At 44.9% G+C, this 18,397-nt stretch overlaps 2 protein-coding genes across 8 annotated transcripts; both read left to right on the top strand.

The window, feature by feature from the left end:
* Positions 1–153: 153 nt before the first annotated feature.
* On the top strand, positions 154–5,215 carry LOC142881109 (sodium- and chloride-dependent GABA transporter 2-like). 4 transcript variants are annotated; one of them, XM_076015171.1, is made up of 14 exons: positions 154–365; positions 459–593; positions 1,094–1,234; positions 1,905–1,986; positions 2,125–2,257; positions 2,332–2,466; positions 2,542–2,645; positions 2,737–2,861; positions 3,227–3,339; positions 3,419–3,556; positions 3,661–3,763; positions 3,935–4,035; positions 4,129–4,299; positions 4,752–5,215. In XM_076015171.1, exons 1-14 carry the CDS (start codon positions 200–202, stop codon positions 4,845–4,847), a joined length of 1,743 nt encoding a protein of 580 aa, XP_075871286.1. In that variant the 5' UTR covers positions 154–199; the 3' UTR covers positions 4,848–5,215. The 4 variants fall into 4 exon arrangements, with proteins under 4 accessions (XP_075871286.1, XP_075871285.1, XP_075871284.1 ...); XM_076015170.1 differs by having other exon boundaries at positions 2,089–2,257; XM_076015169.1 differs by having other exon boundaries at positions 2,332–2,645.
* Positions 5,216–5,987: 772 nt separating this feature from the next.
* Positions 5,988–17,559, top strand: LOC142881108 (von Willebrand factor A domain-containing protein 5A-like). Of its 4 annotated transcripts, none has more exons than XR_012925512.1 (23): positions 5,988–6,208; positions 7,802–7,925; positions 8,125–8,200; positions 9,284–9,486; positions 9,680–9,902; positions 10,769–10,935; positions 11,033–11,147; positions 11,352–11,527; positions 11,619–11,707; positions 11,832–11,976; positions 12,300–12,379; positions 12,475–12,589; positions 12,673–12,831; positions 12,935–13,038; positions 13,521–13,741; positions 13,961–14,035; positions 14,293–14,352; positions 15,063–15,095; positions 15,456–15,485; positions 15,651–15,829; positions 16,520–16,643; positions 16,754–17,010; positions 17,048–17,559. XR_012925512.1 is itself a non-coding variant. In XM_076015166.1 (22 exons), the coding sequence occupies exons 3-22, from the start codon at positions 8,161–8,163 to the stop codon at positions 16,831–16,833; spliced, it is 2,418 nt and encodes an 805-aa protein (XP_075871281.1). In that variant the 5' UTR covers positions 5,988–6,208; positions 7,802–7,925; positions 8,125–8,160; the 3' UTR covers positions 16,834–17,559. The 4 variants fall into 4 exon arrangements, 2 of the variants coding, with proteins under 2 accessions (XP_075871281.1, XP_075871282.1); XR_012925513.1 differs by having other exon boundaries at positions 16,754–17,047; positions 17,229–17,559; XM_076015166.1 differs by having other exon boundaries at positions 16,754–17,559.
* Positions 17,560–18,397: the final 838 nt, after the last annotated feature.

Below are 18,397 nucleotides of genomic sequence, written 5' to 3'. Positions count from 1 at the left end.
AAAGTAACTTGCTCCAGAGACAATCTTTGCTTGTTTTAGGTCTTCCTACTTTGCAAATGGTGCCGCGTTAATCAGTTCATCTGAGAACTAATTCACCCGTGAGGCAGTTTGTCATTACACAGCGCAGGCCATAAATAGCTGAGCACAGAAGACACCTTGGCAGTGGCTTGAGGACTGAGATCATCCGCAGATCAAACACATGGACAGTCTACTTCAAAACCATGCAACCAATAACCAGGAGGCGCAGACAGAAGAGCGAGGACAATGGGCCAAGAAGGCAGAGTTCTTCCTCGCCGTGGCGGGGAACGTCGTCGGCTTGGGCAACGTCTGGAGGTTTCCGTACCTCTGCTACAAGAATGGGGGAGGTAAGCCACGCCCACGCTCACCGAGCAGTGCCTGCGCACAATCCGCACCGTTATTCATATTTGACCTTTTCTGTGTGTGCACTGTACATTCAGGTGCATTCCTTGTGCCTTACGTTGCATTTGCGGTGACTTGTGGCATACCGCTGTTCCTGCTGGAAACCAGTATCGGCCAGTACACACAGGAAGGTGGTATCACCTGCTGGGGGAGGCTGTGTCCACTGGCACAAGGTAAACCATCACTGAGCAATCATTAAACATTTGAATATTTGGGATCACAGTGAGGCAGTAATATATTACTCATTCACAAGAACATGTATCTGAAAGATACAGGTTGTAATTTTCCAAGCTGTTCAAACTGGCGACGGTCCAAACATCATGACTCTGTGAAGACAACTTTTTCCTAAGTTTAGAAAAATTGGACTATTCAAGCAAATTGTGAGAAGAAGGGAGTGGAACTACAGGGTGTGAAAACTGTAAAGTGCTTATGGAAAGGTATTGTGTTCTTCAGCCTTAGGACCTAGCATAGGCCATAAGAACACACATAACCAGCCTGTCTCTACCCCGTTTCAGTGGAGACTAAAACATAGACAATAAACAATTCTGTTAATATGATTTGTCAGTAACTGTAGGAAGTAGTGCCATTGACCTCTTTATGACCAATCTGTGCTCATGAATATTACGGCGGAGGACACTGTGGACAGAAGACAGCAGCGTGTTTGAACTTGCAGGTGTTGGCTATGGCGGTCAGGTGATCCTCCTCTATAGCTGTATGACCTACATCATCATCCTGTCATGGGCCCTGCTCTACCTGGTCTTCTCCTTCAGCTCCACGCTGCCCTGGGCTTCCTGCAACAACTACTGGAACACAGGTCACATGTCTATGTTAGCTGTAGGCCAGCTTAGCCTTGATGTATGTCAATTTCCGCGATGGTGTGGGCACAGACAAAAAAAATCCAATCCCTACCTTGTCCAAACGTTTCTATTAATTTGTGTTTTGTAAGTGACTACAGAAAGTGAAGGTCGACACTATCAAAGACTAAATATTGTAATACAGAGGTACAACAAGGCTGCACTTCACCATCACAGCTTTGCCTGAGCTTTGTCGCTTTGTCATACAGAATAGCTCACAACGGGCACTGCTCTGCTTTTGGTCCGACACTTCACACTTTGTCGTACAGTTATGCTTTAGATAACTTCTGTTGCGGTTGTGTTTTCATTATCTCTTCTGTAGGGCACATCCAAAGTTCACAGATAGCTGTGTCTTGAAGATTGAGTTAAAGGCAACCAAAGTGGTTTTTGATGTCTTGAAGAACTCGCAGAACTGAAGAAGCCTTTTGGATGAGGGGGTGGAACACCTTCAAGACACCAAAAACCAGTCCAGTCACCTTATATCAATCTTCAAGACTACGATGACCTGGACGACTGAGAGTGCTTTCTTGTCTTGTCATGGATTGCTTTTATTTTTTAAGTCCTTCTCAACAAATTTGTCAACAGAAGCAAGATATAATTTTGTTTTTTTTTAATCTTGTTTCTTTGCAGATTTATGTTTCTCAGCAGTAGACAACTCAATGAATGGGACCAACATGACCAACACAACCTCTGCTGCCACAGAGTTCTGGGAGTATGCGTATATAAATTCTTCTTTAAAGTTCTGACTCGATCAATATGTAGTCTTATTTATGAAACTCACAATCTGCCTCTGAGGGTTTTGCATTCTCCACAGAGGCATGCAACAAACATGTCATGTCATGCCTTCCAGGCGGAGAGTGCTGTCTATCTCGGGGGGGATCGAGGAAATTGGTAGCATCAGGTGGGAAGTGCTGCTGTGTCTCATCGTGATGTGGATAGTTTGCTACTTCTGTATCTGGAAAGGAGTGAAGTCTACAGGAAAGGTATTTTTGGGAGCTTGATCATCTGTAATAAACGTGTTGACGGTGGAACGTAAAGAGTCTCTTTTTTGTCTCAGGTGGTGTATTTTTCTGCCACCTTCCCCTATGCGATGTTGCTGATCCTCCTTATCCGAGGACTCACTCTTCCTGGGGCTCTTGAAGGGGTTCAGTTTTACCTGATGCCTGACATCAAACGGATTGCCGACGCTCAGGTCCTGCAGGTGGCCAGTGAAGTGTTTCTGATAGTGGGTTGTTCGGGTCGACTCACTCGTGCTTTGTCTCCACAGGTTTGGATGGAGGCTGCGAGCCAAATTTTCTTTTCATACAGTGTGGGTGTTGGTACCTTGGCTGTACTAGGCAGCTACAACCCATACAAAAACAACTGCTACAAGTCAGTACTCAACAGGAACTAACACCAGACGAGGACTGAAAACCCCTTCATCACAAACACTCAACCGAGGTCTTTGCTCCCGTGTTTGCAGGGACTGCCTGTTGCTGTGCTTATTGAACAGTGCCACAAGTTTAGTGGCGGGATTTGCCGTCTTCTCTGTGTTGGGATTCATGGCACACAAGCAGGGTGTTCCCATTGCGGAGGTAGCAGAGTCAGGTATGTGGCTGGGTCTACAGGAAGTGAACATTGCAAAAGCTCATGGGGGTATACGCAGAAAAGGTATAACCTAAGGAATTGGGTTTCCAGTACCAGTCCGTTCCATGAAGTAGGAGAACTTTGACTCCGAGTTTGTTCTGAGGAAACCCACTAACACCACTGTCTGTGAAGCTAACCCGATCAAAGGCTAACCCACAGAAAAGCCAGAGTTTCTCTGGAGTTCTCTCTCCTCCCTGAAACGCTGCCGTTATATGAGTATGTGATTGTGTGTGTGTGTGTGTGTGTCTGTGTCTGTGTGTGTGTGTGTGTGTGTGTGTATGCACATATATATATATATAGACACATTACAGATGTCTGTTTTCCAGGTCCTGGCTTGGCATTCATTGCTTACCCCCAGGCTCTGGCCATGATGCCTCTGTCCCAACTTTGGTCCGTCTGTTTCTTCGTCATGCTCATTCTGCTGGGCCTGGACACTCAGGTGAGGCCAACTCGTACTGGAGGAAACCAATCCATTCTAAAAACACTGAGTGTCTTCCTCTCTTCCTTTTCTCTCCCAGTTTGTTGCCATGGAGGTGGTGATGACATCCTTCATTGACTTGTTTCCTTCAGTGCTGCGTAAGACAGGCCGGCGGGAAAGATTCCTGCTTCTTTTCTGCCTTGTGTGCTTCTTCTCTCAGCTCGTCATGACCACTGAGGTCAGAATATAGGTCTTGTGTCCATTTAAGTGGTGTTGCAAAATTTAAAATAAAAAATAAATACATAAAACGGTGATTTATAATAAATACCTTCTTGTTTCCAGGGTGGGATGTATGTCCTCCAGTTGTTTGATTACTACGCTTCTAACGGATGTTGCATCCTCTTCCTCTGTGTGTTTGAGGTCCTCGCACTGGGTTGGCTATTTGGTAGGTACGATGTTGTTGTTGTTGTTGTTGTTGTTTTAAGCAGCACTGAAGCTCTGAATCACTGAAACCTCTGTGTGATTTCTTACAAAACAACCAAAACATCAACTTCAACATCACCACCAACTCTGTGACTTGTTACAAACTTCTCATCAAACCTCATCTCCACTAAAGGGGCTGAGCGCTTATCTACCATCATAAAGGACATGACAGGTGTGACAGTCAACCCATTTTTTAAAATCTGCTGGCTTTACCTCACTCCCCTCATGTGTCTGGTAGGTCCAGCATTTCTTGTCAGAGGCTTTTTCAAATGTTGTATTGTTCAATCAATAGTTCAATCTCTTCTTGTTTCTGCTCTCTGCTCCCAGGGCGCTTTTATATCTTCTTTGGTGTGGTACACACCTCTGGTGTACAATCACTGGTACATATACCCAACCTGGGCAATCGTGTTGGGCTGGATACTGGCCCTCTCCTCCATTCTCGTGGTGCCTGGATTTGCAGTGTACATGTTGGGAACCTCTACTGGGAGTCTAAAACAGGTGGGAGAACCGAATATTCAGTTATCAATCTTAATCAATGGTCGTCTTTTTGAAAAAGAGACCAGATGAATGATTTGTTTGATGACACCAAGTCAATCAGTCAAGCAATAAATTTTTATGTATAAGGTGCTAAATCATATCCAAAGATGGCCCCAGGAGACCCCCGGAATTGAACCTGCAACCCTCTTGCTGTGAGGAGACAATGCTAACCAGTGCACCACTGTCACCCTCCAGAACATGTACTTTCTTATACCCTAGATTTTCTTTAATGACAAGCAGGAAGAAAGGTTGAAAACATCACCCTGTGTACGAGGTGCATCTGGAAGCAGCTCCAACACACTGATATCATCTGCATAAACACTGATTTTTACGATTTATGGCTCTGGAATAATGTGTGTGCGAAGTCATCTGAACCCATTGTGGTGCTAGTAATTTTTTTCTCCCCATCTTAGCGAATACATCGTCGCTGCAAACCTGACCCAGACGACTCTTCAGTTCAGAAACGTGGAGCAGAGCTCCAGAATCTTTCCGTGGAAGACCAACAGTAGCTCACCAATGTTGATCGTTAAGTTGTTGTTGTCAATAATGCTCTGTGAAGAAGTTGTATGATCTTGTCTCTCACCGTCCACATCATTCACTCTTGGCACAAGAGCGTTTACTTTATCTACAACGGCTGCAGGCAAGTTGTTTACGTTTCCACACTGCCCTTCTTCCTAAAGCAGTTTTTAGCAGGTATATTTCTTTGATGTTAATGCAGCAGGACTTTAGTGTATGCTGTCTTCAGTTAGTGATGCAACCTCAGAAAATGCTTGCTCAGAAGTGCATATTTGACCAGCTGAAATATCAACTCTGCCTATTTGTATTTGCCTTCTACTGAAACTGCTCTCAGTCACTGCAGTGAGCTTTGTTCTTTGATAAAACAATGAATGTGCTAAATTAACCAATTTCAATCCTTTACTTATAAATGTATTGCATATTCATTAATGCAATTACACACAGGCCTTTTGTAAATCAGGACCTATATGTATTTGAACTCTGATTTTTATTGTATTCATTTTGTCACAATTGAATGGGAATAAAACAAAAACATTTTTTTTTTCTTCCAAATGAATGCTTATTCTAACATTTAAATAGACTTCAATGTAAAGCAGTGGGCTGCTGCTGCTGCGCCTTTATATTTATATATGTGTATGCATATATATATATATACAGTGATGTGTATATACACATATATATGTATATATATATACACACACATATATATATGCACATATAAATATATATATATATATACATGTATATATATATATATATAGTGATGTGTATATACACATATATATGTGTATATATATACACACACATATATATATATGCACACATATATATATACGCATATATATACACACATATATATATATACACAACATATATATATATACATACATATATATGTATGTGTATAAATATATATATGTATGTATGTGTATATATATGTATATATACATATATATGTATATATATATATATGTGTATATATATGCACACACACACATATATATATATATTTATATATATATATATATACATACATATATTGAGTTCAAGCTGTATCCGCTGTAAAAAAAAAAAACTAAACGGTGACGTCGCGTGTGGCATACCGAAAGCGAAACCCACGTGATGAGTGGTGATGATCGCCACAATATCTCCTGCAAGTCCAAGAGCAAAGAAAGAATTCCTTGCAGTTCGAACTGTCGTTAATACAGGAAATACCACAGGTAGTTTACTTGCCACGCCGCAGGCATATTTTTTGACGTTGACGTCACGTGGGCGCGGCCGCATTGGGTTGAAGGCGGAAGGAAAATAAAACTGCGGAGCGCTCAGCGCTGCCACTCATTCAGCCGAGCCGAAGGTAAGACAACAACACAGCTGGCAGTCACACACTGACACTGATGACACTGACTCGTTACTGACACACTCGACGCTGTGGAGACGCCGCTCAGTACCGCCCTCGTTTGTTTGTGGGTTCGTGAGTTGCGCAGTAAGTGGAGACGATATTCAGCCATCACGTGTTTCACTAGACTCGAGACATCAGCGGACCGCGTTGACGCACTTTGCCGCTTCACACAGTACACACAAGTCACGGGTTTTTTGTTGTTGTTGTTTTTTGTTTCTTTTTTGTTTCTTTTTTTTTTTTTTTACCTTTAAAGTAGTTTTAAATACGCTCTTGTGATGTTTAGAATATAATCTGTGTTCACAACAGATTCTATTCTAAACATCCACATTTAATCACTGTGTGTGTGTCTGTTTTAATGTGAAATGCCAAACTGTGACATCATTTCTTTATTTCAGTTTCCATGTTCGTGTCCTTCCACAGTTCCAATTGTTGTTGTTGTTCCTCTTCCCCTTCCCTTGTCTGAAAAAGAAATACTCAAGTACAGTGCAGATACCCGAACATTGTACTTAAGGACAGTACCAAAGTATTTGTGCTTTGTAACTTCCCACCTCTGTACACCAGAGAGAAGAGGGTTTGCTGCTCTCAGGGTGACTAGAATACCTGCAGTGCACGGAGCAGGTGGGAAACCACTGCCTGCTTTACTGGAACTGCTTTGTGGCTTGACTCCACAAAAACTGCACGCATTTCCTGTCAACATTTTCTCCGTGCACACTCGTAAGAAACCGGCTTCCCACGGGTGCTTGACATCCTTGGAAATGCTTGAATTTTCATGTTGTGTTTTCAAGGTTTGAAAAATGCTTGAATTTTGACTCCACTGCTTGTAAATGCTTGATATTGTAATCACATATTGTTTCACAAAAAATAGCAATCTCACTCAATAGACCGCTTAATAAGAAAAAAATAAAAAAACAAAGTTCAAAATTCAAATTCTGTACTTCAATAAAAACTTCAGTAAACGTCTGGATACTTTGGTCAAAGTACTTTTTTACTTGAGTAAATGTGAGAGAGTACAGGTTTGGAAATGTACAGAAGTAAAAAAAAAAAATTTTTTTTTTTGCTGTATTTACTGACACAATAGCGTAGTTCAATTCCCTCCACTTCAAGCGGCAGCAACAAAAGTATTTTTGTTGTCATTTTTAATTCATTATAATTTGTATTGTTTACACACTTTTAAACACGAAAGTAACCAACTGTTTTTTTTTTTTCCAATGTAAGAAGTAGACGGTGCAGATACTTGTGTACAAATGCTATGAGTCAAAGTAACAAGTCAATAGAAAGAAATGCTCAAGTAAAGTGGAGAGAGCTGAAAAAGCGACTCCAGCTCTGTGACAAAGTGTTGCTGCTTTGTTTCTTTCCTCCTCTGTGGGTTGGACAGCACAGTGGCAGAGTGACAAAGCTGATGAGCTGCTTTCTTTGGGTGAAGTTTGCATTCTTCCCAAACAGTCGTCAGTGTGTGAACTCTGATTGGATGGCATGTTGACCAACTGGAGCTATCACTCATCTGTGGGCGTGACCTTCAGCCTTTGCTTGTTGTTTTTACCTTGCCAGAGAGCGAGCGAGTTCATCACCATCATCGTCATCATCACCATCACCATCATCAATCATCATCACCATCATCACCATCATCACCATCATCATCATCATCATCATCATCATCACACTGCTGCTTGCGGTCAGACTTGTCATATTTCACTGTCTTCACTTCCTTTTTAGCACTGAAACCACATATTGTCAGCCTCCCGTAGACGATATGTCAAAGGTGAAACCATGGATATTTCATATCCACAAGTGCAAGTCATTTCTGCTGGTGGCAGCGCTCACAGCAGCCAGCAGCACATTTGAACTGAACTCTCTTGGCCTTGTTTTGACAGTGGGCCATCTGTCCTGCGACTGGTTGAACTGGAAGGATGGCTTGCTGTGGTCTGGTCTCTGCCCAGAAACAACCTGGTACTGACAACACCCATGTCTTTTGTTTGATGCACGTGACTTGTTCATACTAAAGATAAAACGTCTGTCAGTGTCAAAATCCCCCTTGTTGACTCATTCACTGCCGATGGACTCTGGAACTCACTCCCACCAGACATCGGCAACAGCGACTCTCTGCCAGTTTCTCAAATCCAGACTCTAAATTCATCCGTTCAAGTTAGCCCACTCACATTAACTGTCTGGTTTCTCGGTTTATTTATTGATTTTATTTTTCTGTATCATTCATTATGTGTGCTTTTTTCTTTACCGTTAAATGTATGTGCTTTTATGTGTTTTTTCTCCGTTGTTTTATTGCCTCTATTATTATTATTATTATTGTTATTATTATTATTATTATTATTATTATTATTATTATTATTATTATTATTATTATTATTATTCATTCATTCATTCATTCATTCATCTTCTATACCCGCTTATTCCTATTCAGGGTCACGGGGGTCTTCGCTGGCGAAGGCAGGGTGACACCCTGGACAAGTCGCCAGTTCATCGCAGGGCCATTATTATTATTATTATTATTATTATTATAAAAAAATACCTTATACAGAGAGTTGATAGAAGCCAAAGTATAAGAAATAACATACAAAAACAAGTTAAGATTGATCACTAAGATTTGGAAGAAAGAGTATTACTAGAGAATACTAGAAATCACTTTAAAGTAACATGAAATCCCTTAAACCTTATCGTAGAGATAGATCAAGACATATTAGTTACCTTCAGGAGTTCATCGAGAATGATAAAAGGATCAACAGTTTGGATGATGACGTGGTTAATAACTGGAAAACACCGGAACAAAAGTGTTGGACCAGGTCAATCAATCAATCAATCAGATCTCGTGACGTCCAATGACAACTTGACAGAAAAGAAGCCAAGTTCATGTATTAGGAAGCCAGGCTGTAGATGTTGCTCACTAATACCCAATCAAACATCACGCTTGGACACACATGGTCATCATGATGAGATACAGAGGACGGCGATTCTTCAAAAGAAATGAAAAGATGTTTTGAAGGACGGATCGACTGACGAATGTGTTTGTGCCACCAGTTCCTCTGAAGGGTGTGGAGGTGCAGCTGCAGGTGAAGGACCACGTGGCCTCAGTGGTCTCCACTCTCCACTATGACAACACAGAAGACAAACCCATCGAGGCCGTCTTCGTCTTCCCTCTGCCCGGAGACGCTGCCGTCTGCCACTTCAGCGCCACCGTCGGTTCCAAGCAGATTGTGGCCGAGGTGAAAGAGAAGCAGCGGGTGAGCTCCATTTGCATCTTTCAAGACACGTCGGAAGACACAGAGAGGTGGACCATAGAAATGCATGATCGTCTTCTCGTCCGTCATGTTGAAAAAGCTTCAGTAACCACAGAGAGGAGTGAATGAACTCCATTTCAAAGTGTATGGTGAAGAGCAGCAACCGTGAAGCTCACTCTGGTCTTCTGGCCTCCAGGCCCGCGAGGATTACGACGATGCCTTGAGCTCTGGCCAGCAGGCCTTCCTATTGGAGGAAAGTGAGCAGAGCCCGGATGTATTTTCCATGAGTTTGGGCAGTCTGCATCCAGGAGAGAGCGCCTCCATCAGGCTGGAGTATGTCACTGAGCTGGCGGTGCAGGCGGATGACGGCCTGAGGTTTTGTCTTCCTGCCGTGCTAAACCCGAGGTACCAACCCGCTGGTAAGACCACAACCTGCTTCACACCCCACCTGACACTCCTCACACCCCACCTGACACTCTACACACCTCACACACCCCACCTGACACTCTACACACCCCACCTGACACTCTTCACACCTCACACACCCCACCTGACACTCCTCACACCCCACCTGACACTCTTCACACCCCACCTACACACCCCACCTGACACTCTACACACCTCACACACCCCACCTGACACTCTACACACCCCACCTACACACCCCACCTGACACTCCACACACCTCACACACCCCACCTGACACTCTACACACCCCACCTACACACCCCACCTGACACTCCACACACCTCACACACCCCACCTGACACTCTACACACCCCACCTGACACTCTTCACACCTCACACACCCCACCTGACACTCCTCACACCCCACCTGACACTCTTCACACCCCACCTACACACCCCACCTGACACTCTACACACCTCACACACCCCACCTGACACTCTACACACCCCACCTGACACTCTTCACACCCCACCTACACACCCCACCTGACACTCCACACACCCCACCTGACACTCTTCACACCCCACCTACACACCCCACCTGACACTCTACACACCCCACCTGACACTCATCACACCCCACCTGACACTCTACACACCCCACCTACACACCCCACCTGACACTCCACACACACCCCACCTGACACTCTTCACACTCCACACACACCCCACCTGACACTCTTCACACCCCACCTGACACTCTGGATCGGTGGCCCTAAACAATCAAAGTCCTTCACTCTCTCTCTAATTCATCATTTCGTGTGAGCCATATTTCTAATGCTAACAACCAATGACACTTATGCCATATTTTCCGCAGGGAGTGAAATTCCGAGTGTCCAGGTGACGTCCGTCCCTGCCTCCCTTGTGCCCTACAGTCTGTCTCTGATGGTTCAAGTGTCCTCTCCACACCCAGTCTCTAAAGTGGAGTCCAACTGTTCTCTGGAGCCTCTCCAGTATCTCAACACTGAGCAGACTCAGGCTTCAGTAAGTTGTCTGTCTGCTCTGTGAGGGGTGAGGCATCTATTTTCTTCTATTTTCAATGGTCAGATTGGAATTTCTGGTTGCTTTTGCTGAACTGCAGGTGAAGTTGTCTGCGGACCACAAGTTTGACAGAGACGTTGAGCTGCTGTTTTATTACAAGGATGCCCACAAGCCCACTGCTGTGGTGGAGGCTGCAAAAGCGTCCTCTAAGCCTGGTGAGTCAGTAAATGACTGATGTAGAAGGGTTGAGTTGGGGCAACTGGGCTGTTCTTGGGATCATGAAGATGCATTAGAGAGAGTTAACCCTTCGACAGACACTGACCTGGATGACTGAAGAGTGTAGTCACTTCCTAGTGGACTTTACAGCTTCATGCCAAATATTTCAGCTCCTTTCTTTGGGTGTCTCCTCTGTGCTTTAGGCTCATTAATGGGGGATCCAGTGGTGATGCTGAGTCTGTATCCTGAGTTCCCCAAGGCTGTGATGTCCTCACTGGCCTCCTGTGGAGAGTTTGTCTTCCTACTGGACCGATCTGGGAGTATGGATTGTCCTTTGCACAACCGCCAGAGAGCTGAGACTCGCATTGGCAGTGCCAGGGTGCTTTTCTGATGCCGTGTCTGATTTCATAGCACTCATGGTCTCCCCATTGTACACTGGCTTTATACTGTGTTGTCTCCTGTGCTCTAAGGACACTTTGCTGCTTCTGCTGAAGAGCTTACCAATGGGCTGCTACTTCAATATCTACAGTTTTGGGTCCTCCCATGAGCACATCTTTCCGTAAGTCTATCTCCTTTGCACTGGACTGTATGCCGTTGCATCTTCACAAAGTCGTCGGAGTAGTTTTTTTCCTTTATTGCAAAATTTACATTATACTTTGTGAATGGTTTGCATGTCTCTGTAGTAAAAGTGTTGAGTACAGCCAGAAGAGCATGGAGGAGGCTGTCAAGGAGGTGGAGAAGATGTCTGCAGACCTTGGAGGAACCGAGATCTTGAGGCCCCTGACAGAAATTTACAGGCAGGCCTGCATTCCCAACCAACCCAGACAGGTGAAGGCAAAGACTGGTGACTCCACAGACATCTGGGAGATGAAGAGGAGCATTTGTTTTTGCATTTAATGCTCATCATTAGAGCTACTTCACATCTTCATTGTGCTCAACGGGCTCAACTTTGACACATGATCCTATGTGATGTACTGCGTATGTAGCATGTAGATTCTTTGCTGCATCCATCTTCATTCTTGAGCTTCCTCGTGTTTTTTTTTCACTGCTCTCGTGCATTTCTGTGAAAGGTTTTTGACTCGTTGTCAGCACATCATTTCATTCCGTCACTTCATTTCCCGTCCCACATATATTTCAATTCCTCTGTCCAGCTGTTTGTCTTCACTGATGGAGAGGTGGGGAACACCAAAGAAGTTCTCGACCTCGTCAAGAAAAATTCAGGCTCCCACAGGTAAAGTGATGAATATTTGGAATGGCCCAGAAAGACACACACACACACTGTTCTTGATCTGTGTGTGTTTAAAGAATAACCCTGCTGTATTCAAGGTGTTTCTCCTTCGGCATTGGAGAGGGCGCCAGCACAGCTCTCATCAATGGAATGGCCAAAGAAGGAAGAGGCCACGCCCAGTTCATCACGGGGACTGAAAGGATGCAGCCCAAGGTGAGAGCCGGGCGCCAGCGCCCAGTGAAGCCCTGTGCAGAGCACCGTGCATTTTCTTGACCGTCGTTTCATTTTTTCCTCAGGTGATGCAGTCGCTGCGGTTCGCCTTGCAGCCGGCTGTGAGCAACATCTCAGTCAAGTGGGATTTGCCAAAGAAAGTTACCGCCACTCCCCTCTCTCCGCCAATCACAGTCATCTTTCAGGGTCAGAGGTTACTGGCTTATTATCAGCTCAGTGGAAAGGTGGGAACAGAAACCCTGCTTCTGAGAGCCCGTCCATACATTTATGTCCATCGATTTGTCTTTTTTCCAAATGTGCCATCTGTCACTCTGATGTTTTCCTCAGACTTCAAAAGACGCAAGTGGCTGTGTGACAGTGGAGTACAAGTTGCAAGGTCAAGTGTGTTCGGACCGCCTCCAGTTTAGTCTCCAGGCAGCAGAGGATTCTGGGTAAAACAGCAATGCTTCACTCCAGACTCAGTGTATTTCTCTAGGGTGGCTGAGTGCTGCAACTCACTGGCTTCTTTTTAACAGCATGCTGGTGGTACTAATGCAAAACTATTTTCAGCTGCGTAAAAGCTGTGACGCATGCTGCATGTGATATTATTATTATAGAATCATAATGCATTAAATACGTGCAACCATTTGCTTAAAAACGTGCTTGTGTATTTGGCCACAGATGCAGATATTACTGCAGAGCAACATGTGGTCAGAGAGGGAACGACAACAGAAGCCAGCTGAAATATGATTGGATAAAAACTGTAATATACAACAGTGGGAGCAGCGCAACCTAGTGGATATTATATGACGTGAAAAGCCAGACTATGGAGACTCAGCAGAGAAGACCTTGCTGGTCCTGACGGACCCCCACTGGCATTTCTTTAAGAAGTCCATGTTTGTATGAATATTGTCCACGTTGCTCCTGCCTGCAGATTAACGGTCCACAGACTGGCTGCTCGGACCATGATTCGCTCCTTGGAGATGCAGGAGAGTGAGCCAACTGGAAAGCAGAAGGGGGGCGTTAAAGAGAAGGTGGTGGAGCTCAGTGTCCAATCAGGAGTGAGCAGTGCCTTCACCGCCTTCATCGCCGTCAACAAAGAGGACGGAAAGGTTCTTGATGGACCTCTGCTTCGCCGAAATGTTCCGGCGCCGAGTGAGTGATGCCCGGTCAGCGTCTCTCCAGACCCAGTTGTAATTTGAAGGTTCATTATGGTTCAGTTGGTTCCAGATGACAGGGTTTGGATTGGGGTTCCTTTGTATCAGACAATCATTTCTTTCTGTACTCTAAAAACTCAGAAGTGGTTATTTTGACTTTACTCATTGTACTTGTACTTTCCATGTATAATGTTCCTCTCTTTCTGTCTTGTGGCAGTGATGATGGCCTTTCATTTTATGGGGGGTTCTCCAGTCCTCCGATCTTGCAGAGCCCCTAGACTTCAAGCCATGCGTAAGCAGTTACAATAACAATCACATTTTTTTTTTACGACGAGGCTGCTTTTCTAAACTCTCACCAGTTTTCTCTTATGTATATATATATATATATATATGTGTGTATGTATTTTATTTTTAGTCTTTTTCTTTTTTTGGGGGGGGGGGGGATTGCCGCTGCTCGCTTGCGGCTTGTAAACAAAATAGACCATGGCGTTAATTTTTTGTATTTGTACTTTCCATGTATAATGTTCCCCTCTTTCTGTCTTGTGGCAGCGATGATGGCCTCTTGTTTTAAGGGGGGTCATACAGTCCAAAAACTTTGCAGTGCCCCAGGTAAGCAGTTACAATAACAATCACATTTTTTTTTTTTTTTAACGACGAGGCTGCTTTTCTAAACTCTCTCACCAGTTTTCTCTTCATATATATTAAATCCTGCTGGTGTGGCAGAGAGGTAGAAGGCATACTTGTATTGGACGACCACCTGGGTGTCCTCCCCTCTGAGTTGTCGTCCTTGCTTGCTTTGGTTGCCATGGATGCAACCTGGCCTACAACTGAAGAATGCAATAATGTGACACCAGATGATGATTGCTGGACTTCTCACGGTGTCAAAGTGATGAAGGTGATGAGGAGGGAGATGTCGCTGGCCATAGAGCCTCATTATCAATGATACTGATCCCTGTGAAGGCAATCACCACGTTAATGAGTTCTCCGTAGTTATCAACAATGACGTGACAAGGTTGGATAAGCAGGCCTGCGGGGGGCGACTCACGCGGTCCTTGGGGGGGCTACCTGGTCCCTGTGTGCACTGTGCCTGTGACCCCTGATTTAGGCTTCTTTGGCTGCCATTTTTGCCCCGGTGTGTCCGCTGGCAGTGTGTGGACTGACTGACTGGGTGGCTGCTGATGGCTGCAGTCCACCAGTTGGTCTATGAGGAAATAATGAATAAACCGTTTAATTGGATGAATTTATTCATTCAAGCTGTCTAAAAAGATTTCACTGTTTTCTAATTGTGCTCTTTTTGTTTTGTATTTTCTTTTCAAAAGACACAGATGATGCATTTGATGTTTCCTATGGAGGTGAGTCCTGTCAGGTCCCCTCGTTTCAAAGGTACAGTTTGAAAAAGTCTGGCATCTAGTGGGCAGATTTTAGATTGCAGCATTCATTCGCTAGCCCTCCGTCTCCCAAGCTTGCCAGTGAACTACGGTGTCCTGCGCACACAAGTCCGGATTCTTCTTTGTTGGTTTAGTTAAGGACACAAGCGTTATTATTATTATTATTATTATTATTATTATTATTATTATTATTATTATTTTGTCTTGTTTGACTTCCAAGCTCCAATCAGCAACACATCATTGTGTCACTGAACTACAACTTGAATGTTTTTCTGACACAACGTTCCTTTGCTCAGTCACTCTTCTTATTCTGCTCTCTTTCAGGTATGGATTTCGCGAATTGTTTACCAACAGGTAAATGTCTTGTTGAATGTATTGATCGACTATGATACACTCTGTCATTCATGTCCTTTGTGTTTTGCACAAGAACATCATTCCACTGATACCAGTGGCAAACCCATTTTTATTTTAAAAATTGATTTCATTCAATATAATAGACTCCAATGTGTTGTCTCTCAGTCTGCCGTCTTTCTGACTCTGAGATGAGCTTGGAAGCTGGCTCTATGGGGCCTCCCAGAGACCCTCTGCTGCAGTTGGTTTCCCTCCAGAAGGCCTCTGGCAGCTGGCTGTTAGGTCCGGACCTGGCCGCTGCTTTTGGAAAGACCAGCCAGGAGGTGGAGAACACAAAGCCTCCGGGGGTAAGTTGCCTTTAACGTTTCACAAGAGGGAGTGAGGGAGTGAGAGAGTGAGGGAATGAGAGAGTGAGAGAGAGAGAGAGTGAGGGAGTGAGGCTGAGGGAGTGAGAGAGTGAGGGAATGAGAGAGTGAGAGAGAGAGAGAGAGTAAGGGACTGAGGCTGAGGGAGTGAGAGAGTGAGGGAGTGAGAGAGTGAGGGAATGAGAGAGTGAGAGAGGGAGTGAGGCTGAGGGAGTGAGAGAGTGAGGGAGTGAGAGAGTGAGGGAGTGAGAGAGTGAGGGAAAAGGCAAGGCAAGGAAAGGCAGCTTTATTTCTATGGTGCATTTCATACACAAGTCAACTCAAAGTTCAAGTCTTTAACGACAGCTTGAAATGCATCACAGTGGCAGCAAAAGGAGAATTGAAGTCAGAAGGTGATAATAAAATATAACAGGAATAAAAGCACCCAATCATCAGCATAAGAGAAGAGTCTTGCAGCTCCCACTGACTTCACGTCTGCTGGCAGCTTCTAACCATTAGTGTGCAGCAGAGCAGCTCCACGCTGCTGCACCACGCTCAGCTTGAAAGCAGCAGCAGCAGCAGCAGCAGCAGCAGCATGCTGGGTGTGTCTGTCCTTCAACAGGAAAAGCAGCCGCAGCGTTTGCTCCGTGTGCAGTCTTTTCCACTGCTCCAGCTTCCCTTCTACCCCTGCAGGCGCACCAGGAAGTGTGGGCCACCACCCTGGCTCTGATCTGGCTTCACGGCTTCAAGCTGGACTCCCGAGACGAGTGGGAGCTGCTGGCCATGAAGGCAGCAGCGTGGCTTCGTGCCCAGAAGGGTGAGCGCCGTGAATGGCAGCAGCAGCAAACCTTGATGGCAACAATACGCTGGTCGGGCAAAATGTGACGAGGGTTCTTTTTTTTGTTTTGTTTTGTCTTTCATTCACAGCACAAAGTGTGGAGGAGTGCGTGGACGCTGGGAATGCACTGTTGGGCTGCAGCGTGCAGAAAGACTCGCTGGGTCTCTGAGGTTCTCCGAGAACACTGGAGATTCACCTCGGCATCGAAAACACACCCACAGCTTGGCATGCATTGATACCATACCCCATACCCCATACTCATACCAGTGTCAGGTATCGCTACTGATACTGATACCCATACCAGTAGCAGTATCACTACTGATAATGATACCAATACCAGTGTCAGGTATCGCTACTGATAATGATACCAATACCAGTATCAGGTATCGCTACTGATACTGATACCAATATCAGTAGCAGTATCACTACTAGTACTGATACCCATACCACTAGCAATATCACGACTGATACTGATACCCCTACCAGTAGCAATATCACAACTGATACTGATACCCCTACCAGTAGTAGTATCACTACTGATACTGATACCCCTACCAGTAGCAGTATCACTACTGATACTGATACCCATACCAGTAGCAGTATCACTACTGATACTGATACCCATACCAGTAGCAGTATCACTACTGATACTGATACCAATACCAGTGTCAGGAATCGCTACTGATACTGATACCAATACCAGTGTCAGGAATCGCTACTGATACTGATACCAATATCACTGCTTCTTAGTGTTGCCCTCTGCTGGGATAAACGATCGCTGGTTTTCTTGTGACGGCTTTGATTATGTTCTTGTATTAGCACATTTACTCCCCTGTACTCATCTTCTGTCACTGCAGTGTGTGCCGATTAAAATGTCCTGTTCCTGTGGGCTGAAGTGCGTTGACTTCCTCTCGTTGACGGTTGCATCACAAGGTTCCATCACTGTGTTCTTTGTGCTGTCGTGGTACATGTGCTTAGCATACTCAGAGTTGGTTGAACGAGTTCAATTCAGTTGTTCTGCTCAGGGCCCGCTGAGCAGGATGAAGAGTTAGACGAAGAGTTTGATGAACCTCCCACCTGGAAAACCCTGCAGGATGGACAGCACTGGCACAAACGCTAATTAAATCTGTGTGTGCACATTACACGTGGATCCACGCCATTGGTCCCAACTGACTTACTGCTTCGAGGATATGGGAGAGGAACGGGTGCAGCCGCGAGACCCGGTTACCCACAAACTGTTTGTTAATGGCACTGAGAGAAGAAATCAGGGGCTGGTGTGTTGGAGCCATCATTTATGTTTCTGTGTAAGGTTCCTCTGAGCCACCAGAGGGCAGCCAAACATTGATTTTTGGTTGGGGCTGAAGTTCCCTCTCTCAGTGGAACAGGCAAGAGGTTAAACAGACCACAGGTGAGAAGGGGGGGGGGGGGGCTCTTTCACTAGTGGGCCACAGTGGGTTGTATAATGTGCCAGAGAGGGGTAGCGGAGCAGCAGCAGATGGATGGAGTGTTCTGGTGAGCCTCCTCATAGGAGGAAACAATCCATCCTGGGATATCATGGAGAAAACATGTTGCTGTAATGTCAATGGAAAATGAAGCAAAGTTGCAACCAAGTCAGTGTCTTTGAAGCCCCACCAGGGGGTTTAGCTCTTAGAACCATCCAGAACCACCAGGGTGTTTAGCTTTTAGAACCATCCAGAACCACCAGGGGGTTTAGCTCTTAGAACCACCTAGAA

The sequence above is a fragment of the Nelusetta ayraudi genome, unplaced genomic scaffold (genome assembly GCF_046127955.1).
Source record: "Nelusetta ayraudi isolate G7.1 ecotype Tasmania unplaced genomic scaffold, CSIRO-AGI_Nayr_v1 ptg000182l, whole genome shotgun sequence".
Classification (NCBI taxonomy): Eukaryota; Metazoa; Chordata; class Actinopteri; order Tetraodontiformes; family Monacanthidae; genus Nelusetta; species Nelusetta ayraudi.
The sequence above is the reverse complement of the archived record's forward strand: the minus strand, read 5'-3'. Positions and strand labels throughout refer to the sequence as shown.